The 26,303-nt window shown below is 41.2% G+C and overlaps 1 protein-coding gene across 1 annotated transcript in view; it reads right to left on the bottom strand.

The window, feature by feature from the left end:
• The window catches only part of SETD2 (SET domain containing 2, histone lysine methyltransferase), an 89,943-nt gene that overhangs the window by 53,325 nt on the left and 10,315 nt on the right, over positions 1-26,303 (bottom strand). Inside the window, exons 4-10 of the mRNA XM_066245828.1 lie at positions 25,546-25,674; positions 17,830-17,953; positions 12,348-12,425; positions 7,576-7,673; positions 6,126-6,252; positions 2,156-2,290; positions 1,180-1,299 (exon numbers count right to left, since the gene is read on the bottom strand). Coding sequence (XP_066101925.1) covers positions 1,180-1,299; positions 2,156-2,290; positions 6,126-6,252; positions 7,576-7,673; positions 12,348-12,425; positions 17,830-17,953; positions 25,546-25,674 — 811 coding nt within the window. The remainder of the gene's footprint in view (positions 1-1,179; positions 1,300-2,155; positions 2,291-6,125; positions 6,253-7,575; positions 7,674-12,347; positions 12,426-17,829; positions 17,954-25,545; positions 25,675-26,303) is intronic.

Genomic DNA, 26,303 nt, shown 5'->3' with positions numbered 1-26,303 from the left:
TTTAGCCCTTGATAAATAGCTGTCTAGCACAGAGATTCTCCCTTCATTCAGACAGAACCACCCTTCCCACCCTGAAATCCAAGAATTTCTTCCAAAGTACACCCTTCAATGTAGTTCTACCGAAACCCCAAGGGTTCCCCAACTTCTACTATTGCCAAATCTCCTGGGAGAAGAATGAAGGCAAGACCAATCATTTATTTGCCCACTTCCATGTCTTGTTTTTTTTTAAGAGTATCATTAAATTACTTTGGGATATTAGAATTTTTTTTTTCTTTTCTTTTTTTTTTTTTTTTTGTATTTTTCTGAAGCTGGAAACGGGGAGAGACAGTCAGACTCCCGCATGAGCCCGACCGAGATCCACCCGGCACGTCCACCAGGGGCGAAGCTCTGCCCACCAGGGGGCGTCGCTCTGCCGTGACCAGAGCCACTCTAGCGCCTGGGGCAGAGGCCAAGGAGCCATCCCCAGCGCCCGGGCCATCTTTGCTCCAATGGAGCCTTGGCTGCGGGAGGGGAAGAGAAAGACAGAGAGGAAGGAGGGGGCAGGGGTGGAGAAGCAAATGGGCGCTTCTCCTGTGTGCCCTGGCCGGGAATCGAACCCGGGTCCCCCAGCAAGCCAGGCCGATGCTCTACCGCTGAGCCAACCAGCCAGGGCAGGATATTAGAAATTTTAATGAAAAAGAACCACATTTAAACTAAGTTAGAAAATACTGTTTATTTCATGGAACGGTATAAATCACAACTCTACTACCAATGCTGCCAATGAACATTTACTTAAATCTCTTAAGGCACTTTACTTACTCCTCAAAATGTTTGTACTCTTGTCATCCAGAATTCATTTCTTCACTAATTTTTTAGAACCCCAGAATTTATGTTTTATATAATCTTCTATTTTTTAAGAATGATGGTTTTAGCAATAAACTGGATCTTTCACTTAACTCTCAGTTCCTAACTATGTAGTACCAACCTTAAGAAATATATTATAAAATCACAGGGCAAATTCACTATACTAGTAAGGTGTATATAAAGGTTATAGTTGGAATGACATTGGGATGATAAAAATACTTAACACAAGTGGTAAACAGAATGCTAAATTCATTAGCTCTGATATTATCACATACCACCAACCTAAGCAATCAGTATAATGGTTTTAAGAAACAAGCAAGTTGAATGTGAACTGACCTCTTCCTGAAGCTTCTGGTTACTTTCCCGGCCTTCACCTAGCTCTGCCATCCAGATCCACAACAAAGACAGCCCATGACGTTCTAGAAAGGACTTCAGGCAAGACTGTGAGTGTGTATTCTTCCATGGTGGAAGGGAAGCAGGATGCAGGGTATTTTGGGGTGGGGGTGGGGGAGAAAAATACCAGACAGAGCGTTAAAGAAGGCTCACAGAAAGGACTAAAGAGTTCATTTGTATTCCCAAAAAATCTAGAAACTATTTTGATTAACTCAATTAGAACTATATATGTAACTAATAAATGCTTTAAAGTAAGAAATTACAATCTTCTTTGACACCTAAAATGTATCCAGTCAACCTGGACTTTAAAGCAAGAAAATTATATAAACAGTAATATGTCATTTACAATGAAATTCAATTCTAAAGAACTAAGAAAAAACTAATTCACCATTTTTACTAAAAAAGCTAAAAGTATAAAAATTCATCTTTAAATAACTTTCTTTTCTCTCTTCCTTTCAGAGGCTTGTTCAAAAGACCCTTTTGCTATTCAATTTTTTAAAAGTCATCCATATTTTATTATTCAACTTCTTGTGGCATACCTAATAAATTGGAGTAAATGAGATTACTGTTAAAATTTCTTGCTTTGAGAGCATGTGGTAAAAATGGCTTTGTTTTGCTAATAAAGGGGAAAAATAATCAAGTGTCATAAATTGCTACACACAAAAAAATATCCCACCATATTCTCTAATTAAAGAGAAACAGTAAATAAGATCTACTAATAGACATAATGCTGAACTAGTAAGCCATTTTTAAGAGTACAAGCTTTCAAAGTCATGTAGAACTCACATAGCCATTTTAAAAATAAGAGTAATTCTTCTCATCAGAATTATTTCTTCACCACTCATTTATTCTGAATTGCAGTTTAAATGTCTCACCTCAAATTCAGAAATAAAAAATAAATGAATATCAAAGTGTTCACCTGTATGAGCTTGAGACAGGTAAGTTTCTGTTCCAAAGTTTCAATTCTAACCATTAGCCGGGATAAGCTGAGCACCTGATTTTTATCAGAGAGACCCTCACCATTCTCCATCAGAGCTTCTAGCTCTCCATCCACCTACCACAGCAAAGAAAAATATCTGGTTATAAAACAACAATAAAAAGAGCCCCACTAGTCTAAGTAAGAATCAGACAACCTGGAAAGTTGCTCAACCTCATCAATAATAAGAAAAATGCAATTAAGACCATAATGAGAAAGCACCTGTTATATGCTAAATAGAACTCTAGTGTTGGAAGACATTGCAATGAACCAAACCATAAAACTCTGCCCTTGTCAAAAAAAAAAAAAAAATCAAGCATTAACTTGAAAAACAAAATGTTTATATCCTAATGCCTAGCGATTGCACTCCTAAGAATAAGCTCTAGAAAAACTTCTGCACATGTGTATTCAGAGAATCATAAGAATGCTCACTGAACAATCATTCATAATAGCAAAAAACTGCCAACAATCCAGATGTCTGTGACCAGGCTGGATAATGTGGCATGCTCACATGATGGATATTATACTGCATAAAAGGAACCAAGAGCAGCCAAACGCAACAGTGCTCATCAATCTTACAGTTATGTGAGAAAAGCAAGTTTCAAAAGATTCCACACTGTATGAATCTGTTTTTATGTACCTCAAAACCAATTTTTTTTTTTACAGGGAAAGAGCGAGAGTCAGAGAGAGGGATACATAGGGACAGACAGACAGGAACGGAGAGAGATGAGAAGCATCAATCATCAGTTTTTCATTGCGACACCTTAGTTGTTCATTGATTGTATGTGCCTTGACTGTGGGCCTTCAGCAGACCGAGTAACCCCTTGCTCGAGCCAGCAACCTTGGGTCCAAGCTGGTAAGCTTTGCTCAAACCAGATGAGCCTGCGCTCAAGCTGGCGACTCAGGGTCTCAAACCTGGGTCCTCCACATCCCAGTCTGATGCTCTATCCACTGCGCCACCGCCTGGTCAGGTTCAAAACCAATTTTTTTTTATAGCTACATATCTGAAAAATCTATTTCAAAAAGGCAAGAATGTTAAGACATAAAATTCAAAGACAGTGGTATCTTCTAGGGGCTAAGCAAGAAGAAAGAAGCAGAGAAGTGTCACAGGGGTTTACTTTATAATTATAATTTCTAACTTACATATATTCTTTGGATGTTTCAATATTACATTTCAATAACAGGGAACAAAAAAAATTAGCCCTGGCTCAACAGCTCAGTTGGTTAGAGCATCATCCCAGAGCACAGAGTTTGCCAGTTTATCCCCAGTCAGGGAACATACAAAAATCAACCAATGTTTGCATAAATAAGTGAAACAAATCTATTACCCTCTCTAAAATTAAAAAAAAAAAAAGTTAAAAAAAATACAATCTTAATGGAGTTTAAAAAATAATTTCCTGTAATAGTCAAGTCAAAAAGGCTAATAGGCTATATGACCCATTGATCACTTCCATGGAACCTCGAAGAAACATGTGAAGAGACATGTGCAAAGATATAACTTTTGAAGATGGCCCGGGTGCTGGGGATGGCTCCTTGGCCTCTGCCCCAGGCGCTAGAGTGGCTCTGGTCGCGGTAGAGCGATGCCCCGGAGGGGCAGAGCATCGCCCCCTGGTGGGCAGAGCGTTGCCCCTGGTGGGCATGCCGGGTGGATCCCGGTCGGGCGCATGCGGGAGTCTGTCTGACTGTCTCTCCCCGTTTCCAGCTTCAGAAAAATACAAAAAAAAAAAAAGATGTAACTTTTTTGATATTAAGACCAAAAAGCTGGAAACACAGTGTCCATTAGTAGGAATATATGTATGTAAACTATCATGTGAAAACCTTTACAGAAGTTAAAAATTTATATATAGATATATATATATATAAACATGGATCAAATTTTAAAATAAGAGGAAAAAAATTAGAGATATATACATACATATTATACCATTTCTAAAGCTCTACACAAAACAACTCATTATATTCTAAAATGCAGAAAAATTGGCTGTTATGGCCACATGTGTCTCAGAGTTAGGAGGGGATGAGAGTGCTCTCGACAGTGTAACTGCAGTACAACACAGGGGTTAAGCACAAAGACAAGAACTCAACAACCTCACTTCCATCACCTCCTGGATGACCTTGTACCCTCTTTGAACCTTTGTGTTCTCATCTGTGAAAAAGGGAAAATCCTTATACCTTATTTAAGTAAGGGCTTATTTTGAGAATTAAATGATTTAATGTGTCAAATGCTTAGAAGAGAGCTTGGCATATAGCTAAACTGTATATTGCTCCAAGAAGAGAGCTGAAGCACACACAGTACTCTAAAGAGCTTTTTACACACTAGATGGTAGAAACAGGGAATTTGTTATTAACTCTCGACTCTCCCTTTTTGCATGTTTTACATGCCCTTTTCAATATTTTTTACTATCTATGTATTCTTACTGAATTCAGTTTCTCTATAACTAATTCTCTCCAATTAATTTGGACTTAATGACATCTTTTATTGTTGTTGTTGCTCCACTTATTTATGCATTTATTGGTTGATTCTTGTATGGGCCCTGACCAGAGATCAAACCTACAACCTTGACATGGGGATTATGCTCTAACCAACTAAGCTACCCAGCCAATGCAATACATCGTCTTTTATCTCCTCCCCTCATGATGTCTTCTATCTCTTCACCTCAGCAGTGAGACTGATGTCATTTACAACTCTTATCAGTTTTGGTTACTAAAAAGCCCAACAATGAGCTGACTGTAAAAGATCACAGCAGGATATTCTGACTAAAACCCCTAACCCCTAGCCCTAGCTCCTTCTCCTAGCCTTCCACCAAGATTCACTGGTCTGGGGACTGCTCAGAAATGTGCATTTTCATTATGGACCCTCCAGGTGGTTATGAGGCTAAGACATATTGCTCTGAAAAAGGAATCCTTAGAAAAAGGGAGGGGGAATTTATCAACAAGACAAAAAAACACAAACAAAAAACTCACAAAGTACTTGTCCTAGTTAAGAGTCCCTTTTGTAACAAGACTCCTCCCACCTACAGTAGTAACCCAGGTGAGCTGGGGTAGAAAGGGCCTATCAACTGCTGTTTTAATGTATTAAAAGACAATTCCTTTCTCATTCTTGGGTTGCCTGTTACCTCTCAAAACTCACTTACACTCCAAGGATGGTTTTCAGAGATTTTAAGAACACTTAAAGACTCTAGAGTTCCAAACAGAAGATGGAGAGAGAGAGAGAGAGAGAGAGAGAGAGAGAGATATTTTTTTTTTTTTTTTTAAAACAGAGACAGAGAGAGAGTCAGAGAGAGGGATAGACAGGGACAGACAGATAGGAACGGAGAGATGAGAAGCATCAATCATTAGTTTTTCCTTGTGAGACCTTAGTTGTTCATTGATGCTTTCTCATATGTGCCTTGACCGGGGGCCTTCAGCAGACAGAGTAACCCCTTGCTCGAGCCAGTGACCTTAGGTCCAAGCTGGTGAGCTTTTGCTCAATCCAGATGAGCCCGCGCTCAAGCTGGTGACCTCAGAGTCTCGAACCTGGGTCCTCGGCATCCCAGACCGACGCTCTATCCACTGCGCCACCACCGGGTCAGGCAAAGATGGACCAATATTAAAAGATTAGAAATACAGATCAGACTTAAGTGAGCTAACAGATAAACATTTTACTTTTCCTTAGCATTTAGTAGGAGTTTTACAGGCTTTGAAATACTACTAGACCATGTGTTTTCAAGATTACTTCATTAGTTCTCAAACGTACCCAATTCTAATCTCTATGAACCTGAAACAGCAACCATCCATCCTTCTTTTTCATGATTACCTTGCCTGAACCTGAATTTCTCTGGTTGTAGTTTTGACTTTTCAAACTTCAATAAGAAAAGCTACCTCCCTTTCTTAAATATATATGGTGAAACCTGAAAGAAGATGGAACACTTACTGAATCCTTCTTACGAGATCGTTCCTTCTTCATTTTCCCTCCTGCTGCTCTGATGCTGACTCTATTCTCGCCTCCCAGGTAACCCCGGCAATTAGCTGACCCACAGAAACATTTCTGAGCTTCTTTTCTGTTCAACGAGCATAGGAAAGATGTCAGTACATGAAAGTAAACCATATAAAAATGTTGACAATTTAACATTACAAGAGAGAAGTTAATCCAGCCTAAAGATGAAAACAATTTTGAGATTCCAGAAAACCTGATACTATCTAATACAAATACCTGAAAATTCCTCTCAAAAATAGTCATTCATTTTCCAATCCTCCTTTATTAGACAAAGCTAGCTGAGAAGTTAGGGAGTAATTTCATTTTATAAAAGTACTTATTAATATATGAAAATAAAAGCTCATATATATATTTGGACTAAGAATAAAATTGCATAAATATTTTAAATAGTTAACTGGCACATTAAACAACCAAATGTATTATTACAAACAAATATGCAGATATAAAATGTATTATTAGTACAGGATACTTAAAAGGGAACACATTAAAAGTTATCACATAAGGATGAGACACTAATAATATAGTAGAATTCACTTGGAAAAGACAGGATAAATTCTTGATTTTTTCCCCTTTTTAATTTTTAAAATTAGTTTTCAAAATCATGAATCATCACTCATGACAAATGCAATTTATCTTTAAAGCACCATTAAAACTCAAGGATTTTATATAATGTGTTTCAAACCACTGCAGTTAGTATCCTTATTGATGCTTAAATGTTAATAGGAATTCTCCCACTTTTGCTAAGTAACAGCCTATTCAACCTTGCTCCTGAGTCTTTGACATGACCCTCCTAATCCTACAACTGGTTTTCTGGTATGACAAGATAATCCAGGATCACCTTGTTCAATTCCTGCCTCAAACTTGAAATCAGACATTGCTTCAAGGAATCCTATTATTTTTTAGTGAGATTTTTGTAAAACCACAAAAAAGATGCTAGGGGTATTCATTGCTACTGCATTAGTTCTTGATTTTGGTAAGCAAAACCAGATAACAAAAAAACCTAGGTAATAAATTATTTTTCAGAGTACAACATGATATAGATGAGACAAGATTGTGAGTTGACAACTGATAGATTAATGATGAATACAGAGATTATACTATTCCCTTTACAACTACAGTTGACATTTCTATTTTTGAACTACATTAGAAACATAACTATATAAATACAACATATGAAGTTCAGATGACAATTATGCAGTTTATGTACAATATCCCTTAATGGCCAAAATTGTCATACAGTAGAAAAAACACAAAAAATTGAAACAATACATTATAAATAAGAGCTGGTAATATATATATAACTTCTTAGTAATTCAAATCAAATTTTTATATCTGAACAGTTATTTCCCCATCAGAAACAGCAAAACAGAATAGAAACAATACTCACCCATATCTTTGGAACTGATAGTCAAATGTTAACTCTGAGCCTGAAGGAACCAGTTTGGTGGTAAAAAACCCAACTCTCAGCTGTCCATTCACAGTCCACTGAGATGTTGTTTAAAAAAAAAGAGGGAGAGAAATTAGTAACTGATTAATAAATGTGTTTTTTATTATTTTTATTTTTTTATTTACTTATTCATTTTAGAGAGGAGATAGAGATAGACAGAGAAAGCGGGGAGGAGCAGGAAGCATCAACTCCCATATGTGCCTTGACCAGGCAAGCCCAGGGCTTCGAACCTGCGAATTCAGCGTTCCAGGTTGACGCTTTATCCACTGCGCCACCAGAGGTCAGGCAATAAATGTGTTTTTTAAAAAGATCATCGTTAGGCCCTGGCCGGTTGGCTCAGCGGTAGAGCGTCGGCCTGGCGTGCAGGGAACCCGGGTTCGATTCCCGGCCAGGGCACACAGGAGAAGCGCCCATTTGCTTCTCCATCCCCCCCTCCTTCCTCTCTGTCTCTCTCTTCCCCTCCCGCAGTCAAGGCTCCATTGGAGCAAGGATGGCCCGGGCGCTGGGGATGGCTCCTTGGCCTCTGCCCCAGGCACTAGAGTGGCTCTGGTCGTGGCAGAGCGACGCCCCAGAGGGGCAGAGCATTGCCCCTGGTGGGCGTGCCAGGTGGATCCCGGTCGGGCGCATGTGGGAGTCTGTCTGACTGTCTCTCCCCGTTTCCGGCTTCAGAAAAATACAAAAAAAAAGATCATCGTTAAAAAAAAAAAAAAATCATCATTATCAACCTTAATTATGCGTGTGCCTCTTTAGAAAATAAAGGTTTTTCCAAGTAGGTAAATGGGGAATTTTTTTCTTTAAACAAACTAACATATTTAAGTGTTACTCTTATTTCCAGAACTACCAGACTGATTATATATAATATCTCTAATAAAAGTAACTGCTATAGGCCCTGGCCGGTTGGCTCAGTGATAGAGCGTCGGCCTGGCGTGCAGAAGTCCCGGGATCGATTCCCGGCCAGGGCACACAGGAGAAGCGCCCATCTGCTTCTCCACCCCTCCCCCTCTCCTTCCTCTCTGTCTCTCTCTTCCCCTCCCGCAGTGAGGCTCCATTGGAGCAAAGATGGCCTGGGCACTGGGGATGGCTCTTTGGCCTCTGCCCCAGGCACTAGAGTGGCTCTGGTCGCAACAGAGCGACGCCCCGGAGGGGCAGAGCATCGCCCCCTGGTGGGCGTGCCGGGTGGATCCCAGTCAGGTGCATGCGGGAGTCTGTCTGTCTCTCCCCATTTCCAGCTTCAGAAAAAAAAAAAAAAGTAACTGCTATATTAACTAATTTTAACACACATTTCCACACAGTAAAGATTCAGTTGTACTAAAAATAGGCAAATGGGGAATGGCTGGTGTCACTGAATATCACAGGCAAATTTATATTACCTTATATTACATTAAAAGTAAATACATTGTAGCCTGACCAGGTGGTGGCACAGCAGATAGAGCATCGGACTGGGATGCAGAGGACCCAGGTTTGAGACCCCGAGATCGCCAGCTTGAGCGCAGGCTCATCTGGTTTGAGCAAAGCTAAACCAGCTTGGACCCAAGGTCGCTGGCTTGAGCAAGGGGTTAATCGTTCTGCTGAAGGCCCATGGTCAAGGCACATATGAGAAAGCAATCAATGAACAACTAAGGTGTCACAACGAAAAACTGATGATTGATGCTTCTCATCTCTCTCCGTTCCTGTCTATCCCTCTCTCTGACTCTCTCTCTGTCTCTGTAAAAAAAAAAAAAAAGTAAATATATTCTAAAATAAGTGATAGGGAAGCAGGGGAAAATGATGCCAAAAGTTTAATTTCATGAAGCAGTGATCATATGGCTGAATGTAGTAAGAGAGAAGAGAAACATCAAAAGAGATATATCAAACTCAAGAATGAAAATGGGGGTAAACACCCAGGAGTTAGACCTTTTAGTTCCAGAACACTTGAAAGGTAAGTCAACTGTTGAGTTCCTTATCAGACCATTTGAACATGTTACTGATGAAAAAAACCCAGACTTAACATAGTACAGTTGGAGTCTCACAGCAAGATATGTGATCATCAGCTGCAGGCAAAACTAGAACCGTAACTTAGGTTAAATAATTTCAGACTGGGCCCTGGCGGGCTGGCCCAGTGGTAGGAGCATCTGCCTAGCATGTGGATGTGCCGGTCTGATTCCTGGTCAGGGCACACAGAAGAAGCGACCATCTGCTTCTCTACACCTCCCCCATGCCCTCCTTCTCTCTCTCTCTCTCTTTCTCTCTCTCTCTCTCCCCCTCCTGCAGCCATGGCTTGATTGATTTGAGCAAGTTGGCCCCAGGTGCTGAGGCTGGCTCCATGGCTTCACCGCAGGCACTAAAAATAGCTGTTACTGAGCAGGGGAGCAACGCCCCAGATGGGCAGAGCATCATCCCACAGGGGGCCCGCCCAGTGGGTCCCAGTTATGGCACATGTGGGAGTCTATATTTCTCCCTCCCCTGCTCTCACTTAATTAAAAAAATTTTTTTTCAGACTGGTGTCTCCTATTTGTTACATGGTTCAGCTCTTAGAAAGAGTCAGATCTAAGATCAATTAGAACACAGATCAAAGGCAAAAACCATCCAGGACTCAAAAGCAATATTTAAATATGAGAGGTAATCATTAATACACATTTTTCTGCAGGCATCCCCAAACTACAGCCTGCGGGCCGCATGTGGCCCCCTGAGGCCATTTATCCGGCCCCCCGCCGCACTTCCAGAAGGGGCACCTCTTTCATTGGTGGTCAGTGAGAGGAGCACTGTATGTGGCAGCCCTCCAACTGTCTGAGGGACAGTGAACTGGCCCCTTGTGTAAAAAGTTTGGGGACCCCTAGACTAGGGAATGGGTCCATAGTTTTCTTAACCTAAGAAAGAACCAAAGTTCTAATGTATAGACTTTTTTTTTTTTTTTTTGGTATTTTTCTGAAGCTGGAAACCGGGGAGAGACAGTCAGACAGACTCCCGCATGCGCCCGACCGGGATCCATCCGGCACGCCCACCAGGGGCAACGCTCTGCCGCCACTAGAGCCACTCTAGCGCCTGGGGCAGAGGCCAAGGAGCCATCCCCAGCGCCTGGGCCATCTTTGCTCCAATGGAGCCTTGGCTGCAGGAGGGGAAGAGAGAGACAGAGAGGAAGGAGGGGGGGGTGGAGAAGCAAATGGGCGCTTCTCCTATGTGCCCTGGCCGGGAATTGAACCCGGGTCCCCCGCATGCCAGGCTGAGGCTCTACCACTGAGCCAACCGGCCAGGGCCTAATGTATAGACTTTTTAAAAATCTAAGCTCAAAATACAAATGAGAGGGGCTCAAAAAGAGAATCTATTAAGTGTCAACTATGTGCCAGGCACAGGACATCAAGAAAAGCAAGACCAAAAGTCTGGCCTCTTTGAGGCGGGGCAGTATAGCCACATGCATACCACATATAATCCCTCTCATCTGTGGTCATCTGGCACCTTATCATGTTATTAAAATGGTCACATTTGGAACCTGGATAGGAGCTGATAAAACCCTGAATAGTACACATACACTGGGCTTCATCAAAATCAAAATCAAAATTTAGTTTTGTATTTTGGCACCTTTGAAATAATATTTAAAATCTTCCAGACCCATGGTGGTGCAGTGGATAAAGCGTTGACTAGAATGCGGAGGTCGCCGGTTCAAAACCCCAGGCTTGCCCAGTCAAGGCACATTCAAGAAACAACTACTACCAGTTGATGCTTCCCACTCCTCAACGCCCCTTTCTCTCTCCTCTCTAATAATAATAATAATAATAATAATAATATCTAAAATTTATGAGCAAAGAAAGGAGGCAATTAAATGCAACGGGAGTTTTCTGGACTGGATCCTAGACCAAAAAAACGACAGATGGCAAAATGTGAATAAGATCTTTAGATGAGCTAATAGCTAATAGTATATCCCGGATTGACTATGGTGTGTGCATTTGGGGAGTTAACTGAAGGACACTATAAGGACTCTGTATTATTTCAGGCACTATTTTTTTTTTTTTGTATTTTTCTGAAGCTGGAAACAGGGAGAGACAGTCAGACAGACTCCTGCATGCGCCCGACCAGGATCCACCCGGCACGCCCACCAGGGGCGATGCTCTGCCCCTCCGGGGCGTCGCTCTGCCGGGACCAGAGCCACTCTAGCGCCTGGGGCAGAGGCCAAGGAGCCATCCCCAGCGCCCAGGCCATCTTTGCTCCAATGGAGCCTTGGCTGCAGGAGGGGAAGAGAGAGACAGAGAGGAAGGAGAGGGGGAGGGGTGGAGAGGCAGATGAGCGCCTCTCCTGTGTGCCCTGGCCGGGAATCGAACCCGGGACCTCTGCACGCCAGGCCGACGCTCTACCACTGAGCCAACCGGCCAGGGCCTATTTCAGGCACTATTTATTATTGCATAACCTAAACTTATTTCAAAATAAAAATTTTAACAACATAGAATAGGAAAAAATGACTTAAAAATAAAGCCACAGGCCCGGGCCAGGTAGCTCAGATGGCTAGAGCATCAACCCAATACACCAAGTTTGCATGTGCCATCCCTGGTCAGGGCACATAAAAGAATCAACCAATAAATGCATAAATAAGTAGAACAACGAATTGTTTCTCTCTCTCTCAAATCAGTAAGTTAAAATAATAAAAATTAAATACCAGATACCTACCTTTGACATAGATGCTAAAATGGTCAGAACAGCAATCATAAACAAATACCCTAAACTCTAAATCTACCTCAACTTACTTTTTGAGTCTCACAGTTCGGTTCACAGCTGTGATTCATGAAACGAGAACAATTTCCTTTCTGAGTAGCATCTATTATCTAGGGAAAAGGATAATTTAAGAGTTAAAAATGAGACCTTAAAATATACTTGCATTTTGTAAAGAAAAGGCACTATGCAAATTTAAAAGCCCATCCCAGAACCCCTTTCCTGAAGTAGTACAAGAGTACTACTTTACATATCAAAGTGATGTCCACTTTCTCTGGAAGATCTGCTAACTATAAACATTTTACCTATAGACAAAATTATCTCCCTATCTATCATTTTCTTCTTTACTTTCAGCTATTCTTTTTCTATTTAAAAATTTTTTATTTACATAAAACCTTATGAAAGCATAAACATCAGCGAGACATTTAACTTAGCATTCAGTAACTTTTTTACAGTATAAACTTGAAATTGGAAACACAATGGAAAATAGAGATATGATCTATAAGTATAATTAATCAAAGTGAACAGCCTTAAAGTATACCTTTAAAATGAATTCTAAGTGAAAGACCTTTAACAGTTTGTGAAAATATTTATATTCTATAGTTTTCTATGAAATCAAGCTATTAAATTGCAGCTCTCAGACTATAAGGGCTAAATACCTAACTTCATATCAAATGAATGTGGCTCATCCACCATCTTCTTAAAATATATGTAGGAGGTGGTAGCAGCTGTGATATGTGTGTGTTCTTTTTATTTTAAATAGCATTTATGACTTCTTTTATTTTTCATTTACAGTTGACATACATTATTATATTAATTTCAGGTGTATACCCCAATGATTAGACATTACATACATAACTTAGTAAGTGATTATCCCAATAGATCTGTACCCATCTGACACCATACAGTTATTAGGAAATTGACTACACAGTGTATACTCTATGCTGCACTTGGTATCTCCATTACTATTTTGTAATAACCAATTTAATTTGTACTTCTTAATCCCTTCACTTTTTTCACCCATCCCTCAACCCCCTCCCATTTGGCAACCATCAAAATATTCTCTGCATCTGAGTCAGCTTCTGTTCTCCTTGTTCATTTATTTTGTTTAGATTCAACTGTTGATAGATGTGTATTTACTGCCATTTTATTGTTCATATTTTTTATCTTTTTTTCTTCTTCTTCTTCTTAAAGACGACCCTTTAACATTCATATTATACTGGTTTGGTGGTGCTGAACTCCTTTAGCTTTTTCCTTTCTCCTGTGCTTTTATCTTGCTGCTTTTGAGATTCTCTCTTTGACTTTTTAACCTTTTGCATCTTAATTAGGATGTCTCTTGATGTGGGCTTCTTTGCATTCATCTTCTATGTGACTCTCTCTGCTTCCTGGGCTTGTATGTCTATTTCCTTCACCAGATTAGAGAAGTTTTCTGTCATTCATTTTTTCAAATAGGTTTTCAATTTCTTGCTCTCTCTCTTTTTCTTCCAGCACTCTCATGATGCTAATGTTGGTACACTTAAAGTTGTACCAGAGGCTCTTTACACTAGCCTCATATTTCTGGATTCCTTTTTTTCTAAGATATTTATTTATTTATTTACAGAGACAGAGAGAGAGTCAGAGAGAGGGATAGATAGGGACAGACAGACAGGAACGGAGAGAGATGAGAAGCATCAATCATCAGTTTTTCCTTGCGACTCCTTAGTTCATTGATTGCTTTCTCATATGTGCCTTGACCACGGGCCTTCAGCAGACCGAGTAACCCCTTGCTCGAGTCAGCGACCTCGGGTCCAAGCTGGTGAGCTTTTTTTGTTCAAACCAGATGAGCCCGCGCTCAAGCTGGCAACCTCGGGGTCTCGAACCTGGGTCCTTTGCATCCCAGTCCGACGCTCTATCCACTGCGCCACCACCTGGTTAGGCACCTTTTTTTCTTTTTGCTGTTCTTATTGTGTGTTCTTTGCTTCCTTATATTCCAAATCGCTACTTGATTCTTGGCTTCATCTACTCTACTGTTGATTCTCCATAAATTATTCTTCATTTCAGTTAGTGTATCCTTCAATTCTGACTGGCTATTTTTTTTATGGTTTCCATGTCCTTTTTTATGCTGTTGAAGTTCTCACTAATACGTTCATTGAGCATCCTTATAACCAGTGTTTTGAAATCTGCATCTACTAGATTGCTTGTCTCCATTTTGTTCTTTCTCTGGAGTCTTTTTCTGTTCTTTCATCTGGGACATGTTTCTTTGTCTCCTCACTATGGCAGCCTCCATGTGTTTGTTTCTATGTATTAAGTAGAGCTGCTACATCTCCCAGGCTTGGTACAGTGGCCTAATATAGTAGGCATTCTGCAGGGTCCAGTGGCACAGCCTCCCTGATCACCCAAGCTGGGCACTCCAGGTGTGCCCCCCCATGTAGGCTGTGTATACCCTCCTCTTGTAATTGTGTCTTGTCAATGTGAGATTACCCCACAAAAGCCACTCAGCTGGACTGGCTGCAACACTAACCTCCAACCACTATGGTCCACCCCACAGAGCAGAACTCACTTCAGCAGTGTTCTGCTGCCCACTTGGTCCACCCTTGAGTGGGTCACTTATAGAGGTGGTTGGGTGGTGGTGCCTCAGCATAGTCTAAAGCTGTCTACTCGGTGCACTGGCTCAGGGGCTTCTCAGGAGGTGCAGGTCAGGTTAGCCACTGTCTGTGTTCATGTGGGCCACCCAGCATGAACTACAAAGCAATCTGCAGATGGCTACTACTTGTGCTGGGTTTAGAGGTGCCCACGCAAGACCAAGCTGTGAACCAAGACTGGCTACTGCTAGTGCTGGGCTTGGGTCCACTTAGCAAGAGTTAAGGGGCACACTGCGGCCGGATGCTGCTTGTTTGAGAGATTTTAGAAGCATGAGCCAAGACAGGCCATTCATATGGAAAAGCCACTAGAAAGAACTTGAGTGAGCCCAAAAGTTGGGTAAGGAAAGGTCTCAGGGAATCACCAGGGCAGGATGAACAGTGTTAGCCAGGTTGGTGGGAGTCTCAGATGTGGCACCTTGTGTCTATGGCCATACCACCCTGAACGCGCCCGATCTCGTCTGATCTCGAAAGCTAAGCAGGGTCGGGCCTGGTTATACTTGGATCGAAGATGTGGCACCTTGTGGGGAAAGGGACAATAGCCTCTGCCAGCACTTCTGTCTGGGAGAAAGCTGCCTCCCCCCTCAGCTCTAGCTCTGGTGTGGGACAATTCTATGTCCTGGTGCCTTTCAAGCTGCTGCCCCAGTGCTGGAGCTCAGAAGGAGTGAATCCAAGTAAGTCCATGCATGGCTCTTCAAGAGGAACTGCCTGGGACCTTCAATGTCCCTCAGCCTCAATCTCTACTGGTTTTGCAGCCAGAAGTCATGGGGACTTCTCTTCCTGGCACTGGAGCCCCAGGACACCCTTCTATCCCCTCTCCTCAGCAGGAAGCTTCACAGCCAAGATATCCCTCCTGATTTTTATCTGCCACACGTGGGTATGGGAGCAACCAGTTTCACATCTCTGTCCCTCCTACTACCAGTCTCAGGGTGGCTTCTCCTTCAATTCTCTAGTTGCAGGATTTCCATTCAGCCAGATTTCAGGCAGTTCTGAATGATGGTTGTTCTGTAGTTTAGTTGTGATTTTGATGTGGTTGTGAGAGAAGACAAGTACCACTTTCACCTACGCTGCTATCTTGACCAGAAGTTCTAGCTATTTCTTATACCCTACTATATTCCAATCTCACTTCATGTGTGTATGACTTCATTTTAAAGTGCATGCTATACCACAGTGCAGTAACTCTCAAACTTGTGCATGTGAATTCCCTGGACTGCTTGTTACAACTCCTGTCAGGCCTACCTCCACAGTTAGATTCAACAGGTCCTGGAGTCTATCCCTAGGGTTTGGATTTCCAGACTAAATGTAGAGATAAATATGAGAGTCCAACTAAATTTTATTAAGCCAGACATTGAAAAGATTTGCAAAAATGTGAAACAAAGGCACTCACTAAAAAAAATTTTATATTTTCATAACTATTTGTGTCAATATATAATGGGCTTACTACTTAAACAGTTTAATATATATTTTTCAATTTCTCAGCTTTAATTTTTAATATAAATATTGACAAATATAATCTATACAAACAAAAGCTCTTGGCCCTGGCCAACTGTTGGCTCAGTGGTAGAGCGCTGGCCTGGCGTGCAGGAGTTCCGGGTTTGATTCCTGGCCAGGGCACACAAGAGAAGCGCCCATCTGCCTCTCCACCCCTCCCCCTCTCCTTCCTCTCTGTCTCTCTCTTCGCCTCCCTCAGCCAAGGCTCCATTGGAGCAAGGTTGGCCCAGGTGCTGAGGATGGCTTTATAGCCTCTGCCTCAGGCGCTAGAGTGGCTCTGGTTGCAACAGAGCGACGCCCCAGATGGGCAGAGCATCGCCCCCTGGTGGGCATGCCGGGTGGATCCCGGTCGGGCGCATGTGGGAGTCTGTCTGACTGCCTCTCTGTTTCCAACTTCAGAAAAATACAAAAAACAAACAAACAAAAAAAGTTCTTTGGGGGAGGTCATCAATAATTTTTAAGAATTGTAACATGCCCTGGCCAGTTGGCTCAGTGGTAGAGCATCAGTCTGGCGTGTGAATGTCCTAGGTTCAATTCTTAGTCAGGGCACACAGGAGAAGCACCCATCTGCTTCTCCACCCCTCCCCCTCTTATTTCTCTCTATCTCTCTCTCACTCTCTCTTTCTCTCTCTTTCCCTCCTGCAGCCATGGCTCGATTGGAACGAGTTGGCCCTGGGTGCTAAAGATGGCTCCATGACCTCTGCCTCAGGCACTAAGAAGAACTAGGTTGCTGAGCAATAGAGCAATGCTCCCAGAGAGGCAGAGCACCGCTCCCTAGTGGGCTTGCCAGGTGGACCCTGGTCAGGGTACATGCAGGAGTCTGTCTCTGCCTCTCCTCCTCTCACTGAATTAAAAAAAAGTTGTAATATGAAGCATGTATGCTTACATTTTTATATATGTAAATTTACATGTATATATTTATATAAATATATAAATAAAAACATTATGCCTCACCTGTGGTGATGCAGTGGGATAAAGTGTCAACCTGGAACACTGAGGTTGCCGGTTCAAAACCCTGAGCTTGTCTGGTCAAGGCACATATGGGAGTTGATGCTTCCTGCAGCTTGTCTGGTCAAGGCACATATGGGAGTTGATGCTTCCTGCTCGTCTCCCTTCTCTCTCTCTCTCTCTCTCTCTCCCCACCCCCCTCTTTCACTCTTTCTCTCTCTCTCTCCTCTCTGAAAATTGAATAAAGTCTTTTTTTTAAAAAAACAAACAACATATTATATATACATATATATATCTATACGTAAGTACCTCCCTTTCCCATCCTTTTTATAAACACAAACTATGTATACTGTTCTCTCCTTTTTTGTCACTTATTCTAGAGATCAGTCCCTATCAATGACCCTTACAAATTCAGCAACTTGCAAATCTATTTCAAAACAAACATATTCATGCTGCTCACCTCATCATTCTTCAGGGCCATGAAATAGTAGTGGATATTTTTGTTTCGTGCATACTCCTTCACCCGGGCTTTAAACTCTTTATGATCAAGTACCTCTCCACAATATTCCAGGACAAAGGTGTTCCTGGTGAAACAAAAAGAAAATAATAGCACTTCCCACCTAGGAGCACTTTCCTGTATGAAAAACACATACGTTCAAGCAAAAATAATGAATTTAAAGAAATATTCCAAAGTGGATGAAACTGGTGTTACACAAGACATAAGTAAAATAGATGTAAAGTACCTAGCATCTAACTGAGTTTAATTTTCTCCTTCCTAATGCTTTTAAAAATTTTGATTCTAAGAAGCTTTCATAATTTATACATAGTACCAAGATGCATAATCTTTCTCTAACTGAATATTTTTAAAAACTTGCAAGTATGGTTTACATTGTCATGAAAAAAAGTTACTCATAGCTGAGAAACAGCTCTAAAGAAATCAGGAGGTACTGAAAAATTAAAGGTTTTATGTTTTAGGAAAATAGAAGGCAACTTAAACAAATAGAACAGCCCTCCTACTACCTTTACTCTCAAAGGTCTCAAACAATGTTAAAGGTCAAATATGCCATTTCTCTGGCAGCCTTCTCCTTTTTTCCCTCTTATTTTAAATTTTATTTGCATTCTCTGGGTTTTTTTTCTAGCACTTATCAATAATTATTATGACTCTGTCCGTCTCTTTCTCCATGGCTTCCTGAAGTTACTTTCCAGCCTTGATTGTTCTTTCCTTGGTTATGTACCTATTTTGTCACTGAAGATATTAATTCTAATTTCTAGTTCTCTTTCCCTTCCCTTTATTCTATAAACGATCATTCCCATCAATGACTTCATGTATAGTTTTATTACCTCCATGTAGGCAAATGCTTCTCTATGCTTTGGTCTCAACTTCTACCCTGAAATGACGTCCCTCAAGTTTTATCTTATTCCTTCAAAATAAAAATGCCTTAACTCTAATTAGAGATTGTTGAAATTTGTTTACAACATATTAATATAATCAATGCACTTAAAGAAGAAATTAGCCAATTGAAAATTTTTAAACCCTTTTAGTTTAGAAAATAAAGCTGTTAAAAACAAACGAGAATCAACTGGATTTAATAGATATCTTCAGAACCTTTCACCCTGACACAGCAGAATATACTTTCTTCTTAAGTGTGCATAGTACATTCTCTAGAATAGACCACATATTAGGGCATAAAACGAGTCTCAAAAAATTTAAGAAGATTGAAACCATATCAAGTATCTTCCCTAACCACAATGACAAAAAACTAGAAATCAACTACAATAGGAAAACTGAAAAACACTCAAACACTTGGAAACTAAACAGCATGTTATTAAACAACGAATGGGTCAACAATGAGATCAAGGAAGAAATAAAAAATTTCCTTGAAACAAATGAAAATAAGCATAGAACAACTCAAAATTTGTGGGACACAGCAAAAGCAGTCCTGAGAGGGAAGTTCATAGCATTACAGGCATACTTTAAGAAGCTAGAAAAAGCTCAAATAAACAACTTAATCCTGCAACGAAAAGACCTAGAAAAGGAACAGCAAGTAAAGCCTAGAGGAAGTAGAAGGAAAGAAATAATAAAGATCAGAGCAGAAATAAATGACATCAAGACTAAAAAAACAATACAGAGGATCAATGAAACCAAGAGCTGGTTCTCTGAAAAAGTAAACAAAATCGATGAACTCACCAAGAAAAAAAGAGAAAAGACTCAAATAAATAGAATTAGAAATGAGGGTGAAGTAATAAGGGATACGGCAGAAATACAAAGGATTGTGCCTGACCAGGTGGTGGCGCAGTAGATAGAGCATTGGACTAGGATGTGGAGGACCCAGGTTTGAGACCCTGAGGTTGCCAGCTTGAGTGCGGGCTCATCTGGTTTGAGCAAGGATCACCAGCTAGAGCCCAAGGTCGCTGGCTCGAGCAAGGGGTCACTTGGTCTGCTGTAGCCCCCTGGTCAAGGCACATACGAGAAAGCAATCAATGAACAACTAAGGAACCACAACGAAGAATTGATGTTTCTCTTCTCTCTCCCTTCCTGTCTGTCTCTCTCTCTCTCTGACTCTCCCTGTCTCTGCAAAAAAAAAAAAAAAAAAAAGAAATACAAATACAAATACAAATACAAAGGATTTTAAGAAAATACTATGAAGAACTGTATGCCAAAAAATTAGACAACCTAGGTGAAATGGACACATTCCTTGAAAAATATAATCTTTCAAAAATCAATCTGGAAGAATCAGAAAACCTAAATAGACCAATTACAACAAATGAGATTGAAACAGTTATCAAAAAACTCCCAACAGCCCTGGCCGGTTGGCTCAGCGGTAGAGCGTCGGCCTAGCGTGCGGAGGACCCGGGTTCGATTCCGGCCAGGGCACACAGGAGAAGCGCCCATTTGCTTCTCCACCCCTCCGCCGCGCTTTCCTCTCTGTCTCTCTCCTCCCCTCCCGCAGCCGAGGCTCCATTGGAGCAAAGATGGCCCGGGCGCTGGGGATGGCTCTGTGGCCTCTGCCTCAGGTGCTAGAGTGGCTCTGGTCGCAACATGGCGACGCCCAGGATGGGCAGAGCATCGCCCCCTGGTGGGCAGAGCGTTGCCCCTGGTGGGCGTGCTGGGTGGATCCCGGTCGGGCGCATGCGGGAGTCTGTCTGACTGTCTCTCCCTGTTTCCAGCTTCAGAAAAATGAAAAAAAAAAAAAAAAAAACAACTCCCAACAAACAAAAGCCCTGGGCCAGATGGCTTCACAGGCGAATTCTACCAAACATTCAAAGAAGAACTAACTCCTATACTTCTCAAACTATTTCAAAAAATTCAAGAGGAGGGAAAACTTCCAAACTCCTTTTATGAGGCGAGCATAATTCTGATTCCAAAGCCAGGCAAAGACAACACAAGAAAGAAAACTATAGGCCAATATCCCTGATGAATTTAGATGCTAAAATTCTCAACAAAATATTAGCAAACCAGATCCAGCAATATATGAAAAAAATCACACATCATGATCAAGTGGGATTTATTTGGGGGAGGCAAGGCTGATACAATATTCACAAATCAATCAATGTTATTTATCACATAAACAAAAGGAAGAACAAAAACCACATAATAATATCAATAGATGCAGAAGAAGCATTGGATAAAATCCAGCACCCATTTTAGATCAAAACTCTCAGGAAAGTGGGAATACAGGGAACATACCTCAACATGATAAAGGCCATCTATGACAAACCCACAGCCAACATCATACTCAATGGGCAAAAGTTAAAAGCAATCCCCTTAAGATCAGGAACATGGCACGGGTGCCCCCTTTCACCACTCTTATTCAACATAGTCCTAGAAGTCCTAACCACAACAATCAGACAAGAAGAAGAAATAAAAGGCATCCAAATTGGAAAAGAAGAAGTAAAACTATCATTATTTGCTGATGATATGATACTGTACATAGAAAACCCTAAAGTCGCAGTCAAAAAACTACTGGACCTGATAAAGGAATTCAGCAAGGTGTCAGGATATAAAATTAATACTCAGAAATCAGAAGCATTTTTATACACCAATAGTGATCTGTCTGAAAGAGAAATTAAGAAAACAATCCCCTTCAATATTGCAACAAAAAAAATAAAATACCTAGGAGTAAATTTAACCAAGGAGGTTAAAGACTTGTATTCGGAAAATTATAAAACACTGATCAAAGAAATAAAGGAAGATACAAACAAGTGGAAGCATACGCCATGTTCATGGCCAGGAAGAATAAACATCATTAAAATGTCCATATTACCCAAAGCAATTTTTAAATTCAATGCAATTCCTATTAAAATACCAATGGCATACTTCAAAGATATAGAACAAATATTCCAAAAATTCATATGGAACCAAAGAAGAACACAAATAGCATCAGCAATCTTGAAAAAGAAGAATAAAGTGGGTGGTATCACACTTCCGGACGTCAAGTTATACTACAAGGCCATTGTACTCAAATGAACAGGCATACAGATCAATGTACTGGCATAAGAACAGGCATTTAGATCAATGGAACAGAACAGAGAACCCAGAAATAAACCCACACCAGTATGGACAACTGATATTTGACAAAGGAGGTAACAGCATACGATGGAGTAAAGACAGTCTCTTTAATAAATGGTGTTGGGAAAATTGGACAGCTACATGCAAAAAAATGAAACTAGACCAACAACTTACACCATTCACAAAAATAAATTCAAAATGGATAAAAAACTTAAATGTAAGTCATGGAACCACAAGCATCCTAGAGGAAAACATAGGCAATAAGCTCTCTGACATCACTCACAGCAATATATTTGCTGATGTATCTCCATGTGCAAGGGAAACAAAGGACAGGATAAACAAATGAGACTACATCAAACTAAAAAGCTTTGCACAGCTAAAGACAATATGAGCAAAATAAAAAGGCAAACCACACAATAGAACATATTTGACAATACGTCTAGTAAGGAGTTAATAACCAAAATTTATAAAGAACTTGTTAAAACTAAACACCAGGAAGATAAACAGTACAATAAAAAAATGGGCAAAAGAGGCCCTGGCTGGTTGGCTCAGTGGTAGAGCGTCGGCCTGGCGGGTCCCGTGCGGGGGACCCGGGTTGGATTCCCAGCCAGGGCACATGGGAGAGGCGCCCATTTGCTTCTCCACCCCCCCCCTCCTTCCTCTCTGTCTCTCTCTTCCCCTCCCACAGCCAGGGCTCCATTGGAGCAAAGATGGCCCGGGCGCTGGGGATGGCTCCTTGGCCTCTGCCCCAGGCGCTAGAGTGGCTCTGGTCTTGGCAGAGCGATGCCCCGGAGGGGCAGAGCATCGCCCCCTGGTGGGCAGAGCGTTGCCCCCTGGTGGGCGTGCCGGGTGGATCCCGGTCGGGCACATGCGGGAGTCTGTCTGACTGTCTCTCCCCATTTCCAGCTTCAGAAAAATACAAAAAAAAAAGAAAAAAAAATTGGCAAAAGAAATGAATAGACACTTCTCCAGAGGACATACAGATGGCCAACAGGCATATGAAAAAATGCTCAACATCACTAATCATTAGAGAAATGCAAATTAAAACCACAATGAGATATCACCTCACACCAGTCAGAATGGCGCTCATTTTTTTTTTAATTTTTTGTATTTTTCTGAAGCTGGAAACGGGGAGGCAGTCTGACAGACTCCCGGGGGCGATGCTCTGCCCATCTGGGGTGTTGCTCTGCTGCAACCAGATCCATTCCAGAGCCTGAGGCAGAGGCCACAGAGCCATCCTCAGCACCCGGGCCAACTTTGCTCCAATGGAGCCTTGGCTGTGGGAAGGGAAGAGAGAAACAGAGAGGAAGGAGAGGGGGAGGGGTGAAGAAGCAGATGGGTGCTTCTCCTGTGTGCCCTGGCTGGGAATTGAACCCGAGACTCCTGCACGCCAGGCCAACGCTCTACCTCTGAGCCAACCGGCCAGGGCCCAGAATGGCGCTCATTAACAAACAACACAGAATAAGTGCTGGCAAGGATGTGGAGAAAAGGGAACCCTCCTGCACTGCTGGTGGGAATGCAGACTGGTGCAGCCACTGTGGAAAACAGTATGGGGATTCCTCAAAAAATTAAAAATCAAACTGTCTTTTGACCCAGCCATCCCACTTTTGGGAATATATCCCAAGAACACCATAGCACTGTTTTAAAAGGAGAAATGCACTCTATGTTTATGGCAGCATTGCTTACAATAGCCAAGATCTGGAAACAGCACAAGTACCCTTCAGTGGACGAGTAGATTAAAAAGCTGTGGTACATATACAAAACAGAATACTATGGGGCCATGAAAAAGGATTTTTTTTTTTTTTTTGTGACAACATGGATGGACCTGGAAACTATTATGTTAAGTGAAATAAGCCAGGCAGAGAAAGAAAGGTATCATATGACCTCACTCATCTGAGGAATCTGACGAACAATATGAACTGAGGAGCGGAATAGAGACAGAGGTGGGATCAAAGGATCCAGAAGGAAAGCGGACAGAGGGAAAGGGGATGACAGGCTGATAGGATGGGATGGGAGCAGAAAAGCAAAGCCAGGAGGGAAGTGGGGAAGGTGTTATGGGGAGGGAGATGGGGGGGGAAATACGGGGGGACACGGGGGAGGGGAGGATGTATTTGGGGGGATACTAGAATCTATGTAAACAAAATAAATTTTAAAAAACAAAAATAAGAGCAATTAGTAAAAAAGCAAACCCCTAAAACAGGACTATAACGGATATACATGCATTTGTGCAGCAGTCCATCACATATACATTTAGGTCTCAATAATAAAAGTCTAACCTGATTGGTGGTGGCGCAGTAGATAAAGCACCAATCTGGAATGCTGAGGTCTCTGGTTTGAAACCCTGAGCTGGCCCAGTCAAGGCACATACAAGAAGCAACTACCGTACTATGAGTTGATGCTTTCTGATGCTTCCTGCTACTCCCCACCTTCTGTCTCTCCTCTCTCCAAAAATAATAAATAAATAAAAAGATATGTAAAATCCTGTCAGAAAACTAAATTACCTAGTGGTGGTGGCAGTGGTCATTACAGGGTATTTGTTACCTATGAGGATATCTTTGAACCCCCACAATAAACAGACTAAAAACCCTCATCCCACTCCAATTCTCATCTAAGTGTGCCATATGCCTAAAAGAATACTTGTGCCTGACTCCCTAGAATTCAGCAAATGTTTTTTCTTCCTCTATTCCTTTTATGTGCTTAAAAAATTTTAAATCATAAACACATGTAACTTATATATATTTAACTTTAAAAGAAAAAGGCGTAAGAATACTTTAATATGTTATATATGAGAAAATTGGGTTTAAAGAAAACACTGAATATGGTAGAAAACAAGTAAACCTTGCCTGACCAGGCAGTGGTGCAGTGGATAGAGCATCGACCCAAATTCGAAACCCCGAGGTCACCAGCTTGAGCATGGGCTCATCTGGTTTGAGCGCGGGCTCATCAGCTTGACTATGGGATAACAGACATGACCCCTCAGGGTCACAGGCTTGAGTCCAAAGGTCATTGGCTGGAGCAAGGGGTCAATGGCTCAGCTAGAGGCCCCCGATCAAGGCACATACAAAAAAGCAATCAATGAACAACTAAAGTAATGCAACTACAAGTTGATGCTTCTCATCTCTCCCTTCCTATCTAAGAAAAAGTGACCCTTTTATTTGTATTACATATAAAAAGTTTAAGAGTTAAGTGGAAGGCAACATCATTTATTCATTCAACAAATATTTACTGAGTGTCTAGCAAGTATGCTTTAATTCTCTACCTCAATATCCTCATATACTCTCATCTACTCTGATCCCAACTCAGCTTTATATAAACTAATACATTCTGTCCCAACTCCTTTTTAGTGAAAAATTTCAGAGATTCTATAGCAAACACTCAGTAATTTCTTGGAATTATAAGAAACATAATTATTAGACAAAAAAGAAACCTGCCTCGTTCAAATGTTACAAGGGACAAAATGCTCCTCTTTTAATACATAGAGACAAAGAAGTTTTTTTATTTCCTAAAAGTGGAATTTTTAATTTTACATACCAGCTACCAAGTGGTCTTCTGTACAAAAATCATTAAACTTCAGAGTTTAATGAGACAAATTATTTTCCTACAAAGTATCTAATCAACTTCAACAACACAAAAAATGAAGTAAAAGGTGATTAAAACATAACCTACGAAGGAAGGTCTTTGGCAGCTCTCAAGCCCCAGCCTTTCTTTTCTGTGAGTATAACTTCCACATCTGCATGCTGTTTTCTCTGAAATCGTCTATTGGAACAATAATCTCCATTTGGGCACCGAGATGAACTGAAATTAGAAACGGAGAAAATTAATTCTTCAAAGCAGCAAAATAACCAAAAACATGTTTGCTAGAATACACAGCATATCCATAGCTTTATGGTAAAATCAGCATATGTGTGGTAAACCTCCAGGTGAGCCTTTCTCAATACATCTTTCCACCCTGAAGGGATTCCTTGGAACTGAGTATCTATATTGTAACTTACCGTATTTCCCCATGTATAAGACACACCCTGTTTTGAAAATTTTGGGGTCTAAAAACTGGGTGCATCTTATATAGTGGTTGTGGCATTTCAAATGTCATAGATCAGGGGTCCCCAAAGTTTTTACATAGGGGGCCAGCTCACTGTCCCTCAGACCGTTGGAGGGCCGGACTATAAAAAAAAAACTATGAACAAATCCCTATGCACACTGCACATATCTTATTTTAAAGTAAAAAAACAAAACGGGAACAAATACAATATTTAAAATAAAGAACAAGTAAATTTAAATCAACAAACTGACCAGTATTTCAATGGGAACTATGCTCCTCTCACTGACCACCAATGAAAGAGGTGCCCCTTCCGGAAGTGCAGCAGGGGGCCGGATAAATGGCCTCAGGGGGCCACATGCGGCCCACAGGCCGTAGTTTGGGGACT

This window comes from Saccopteryx bilineata, chromosome 10, assembly GCF_036850765.1.
Source record: "Saccopteryx bilineata isolate mSacBil1 chromosome 10, mSacBil1_pri_phased_curated, whole genome shotgun sequence".
Lineage (NCBI taxonomy): Eukaryota > Metazoa > Chordata > Mammalia > Chiroptera > Emballonuridae > Saccopteryx > Saccopteryx bilineata.
Note: the sequence above shows the minus strand (reverse complement) of the source record. Positions and strands in the feature narration are given on the sequence as shown.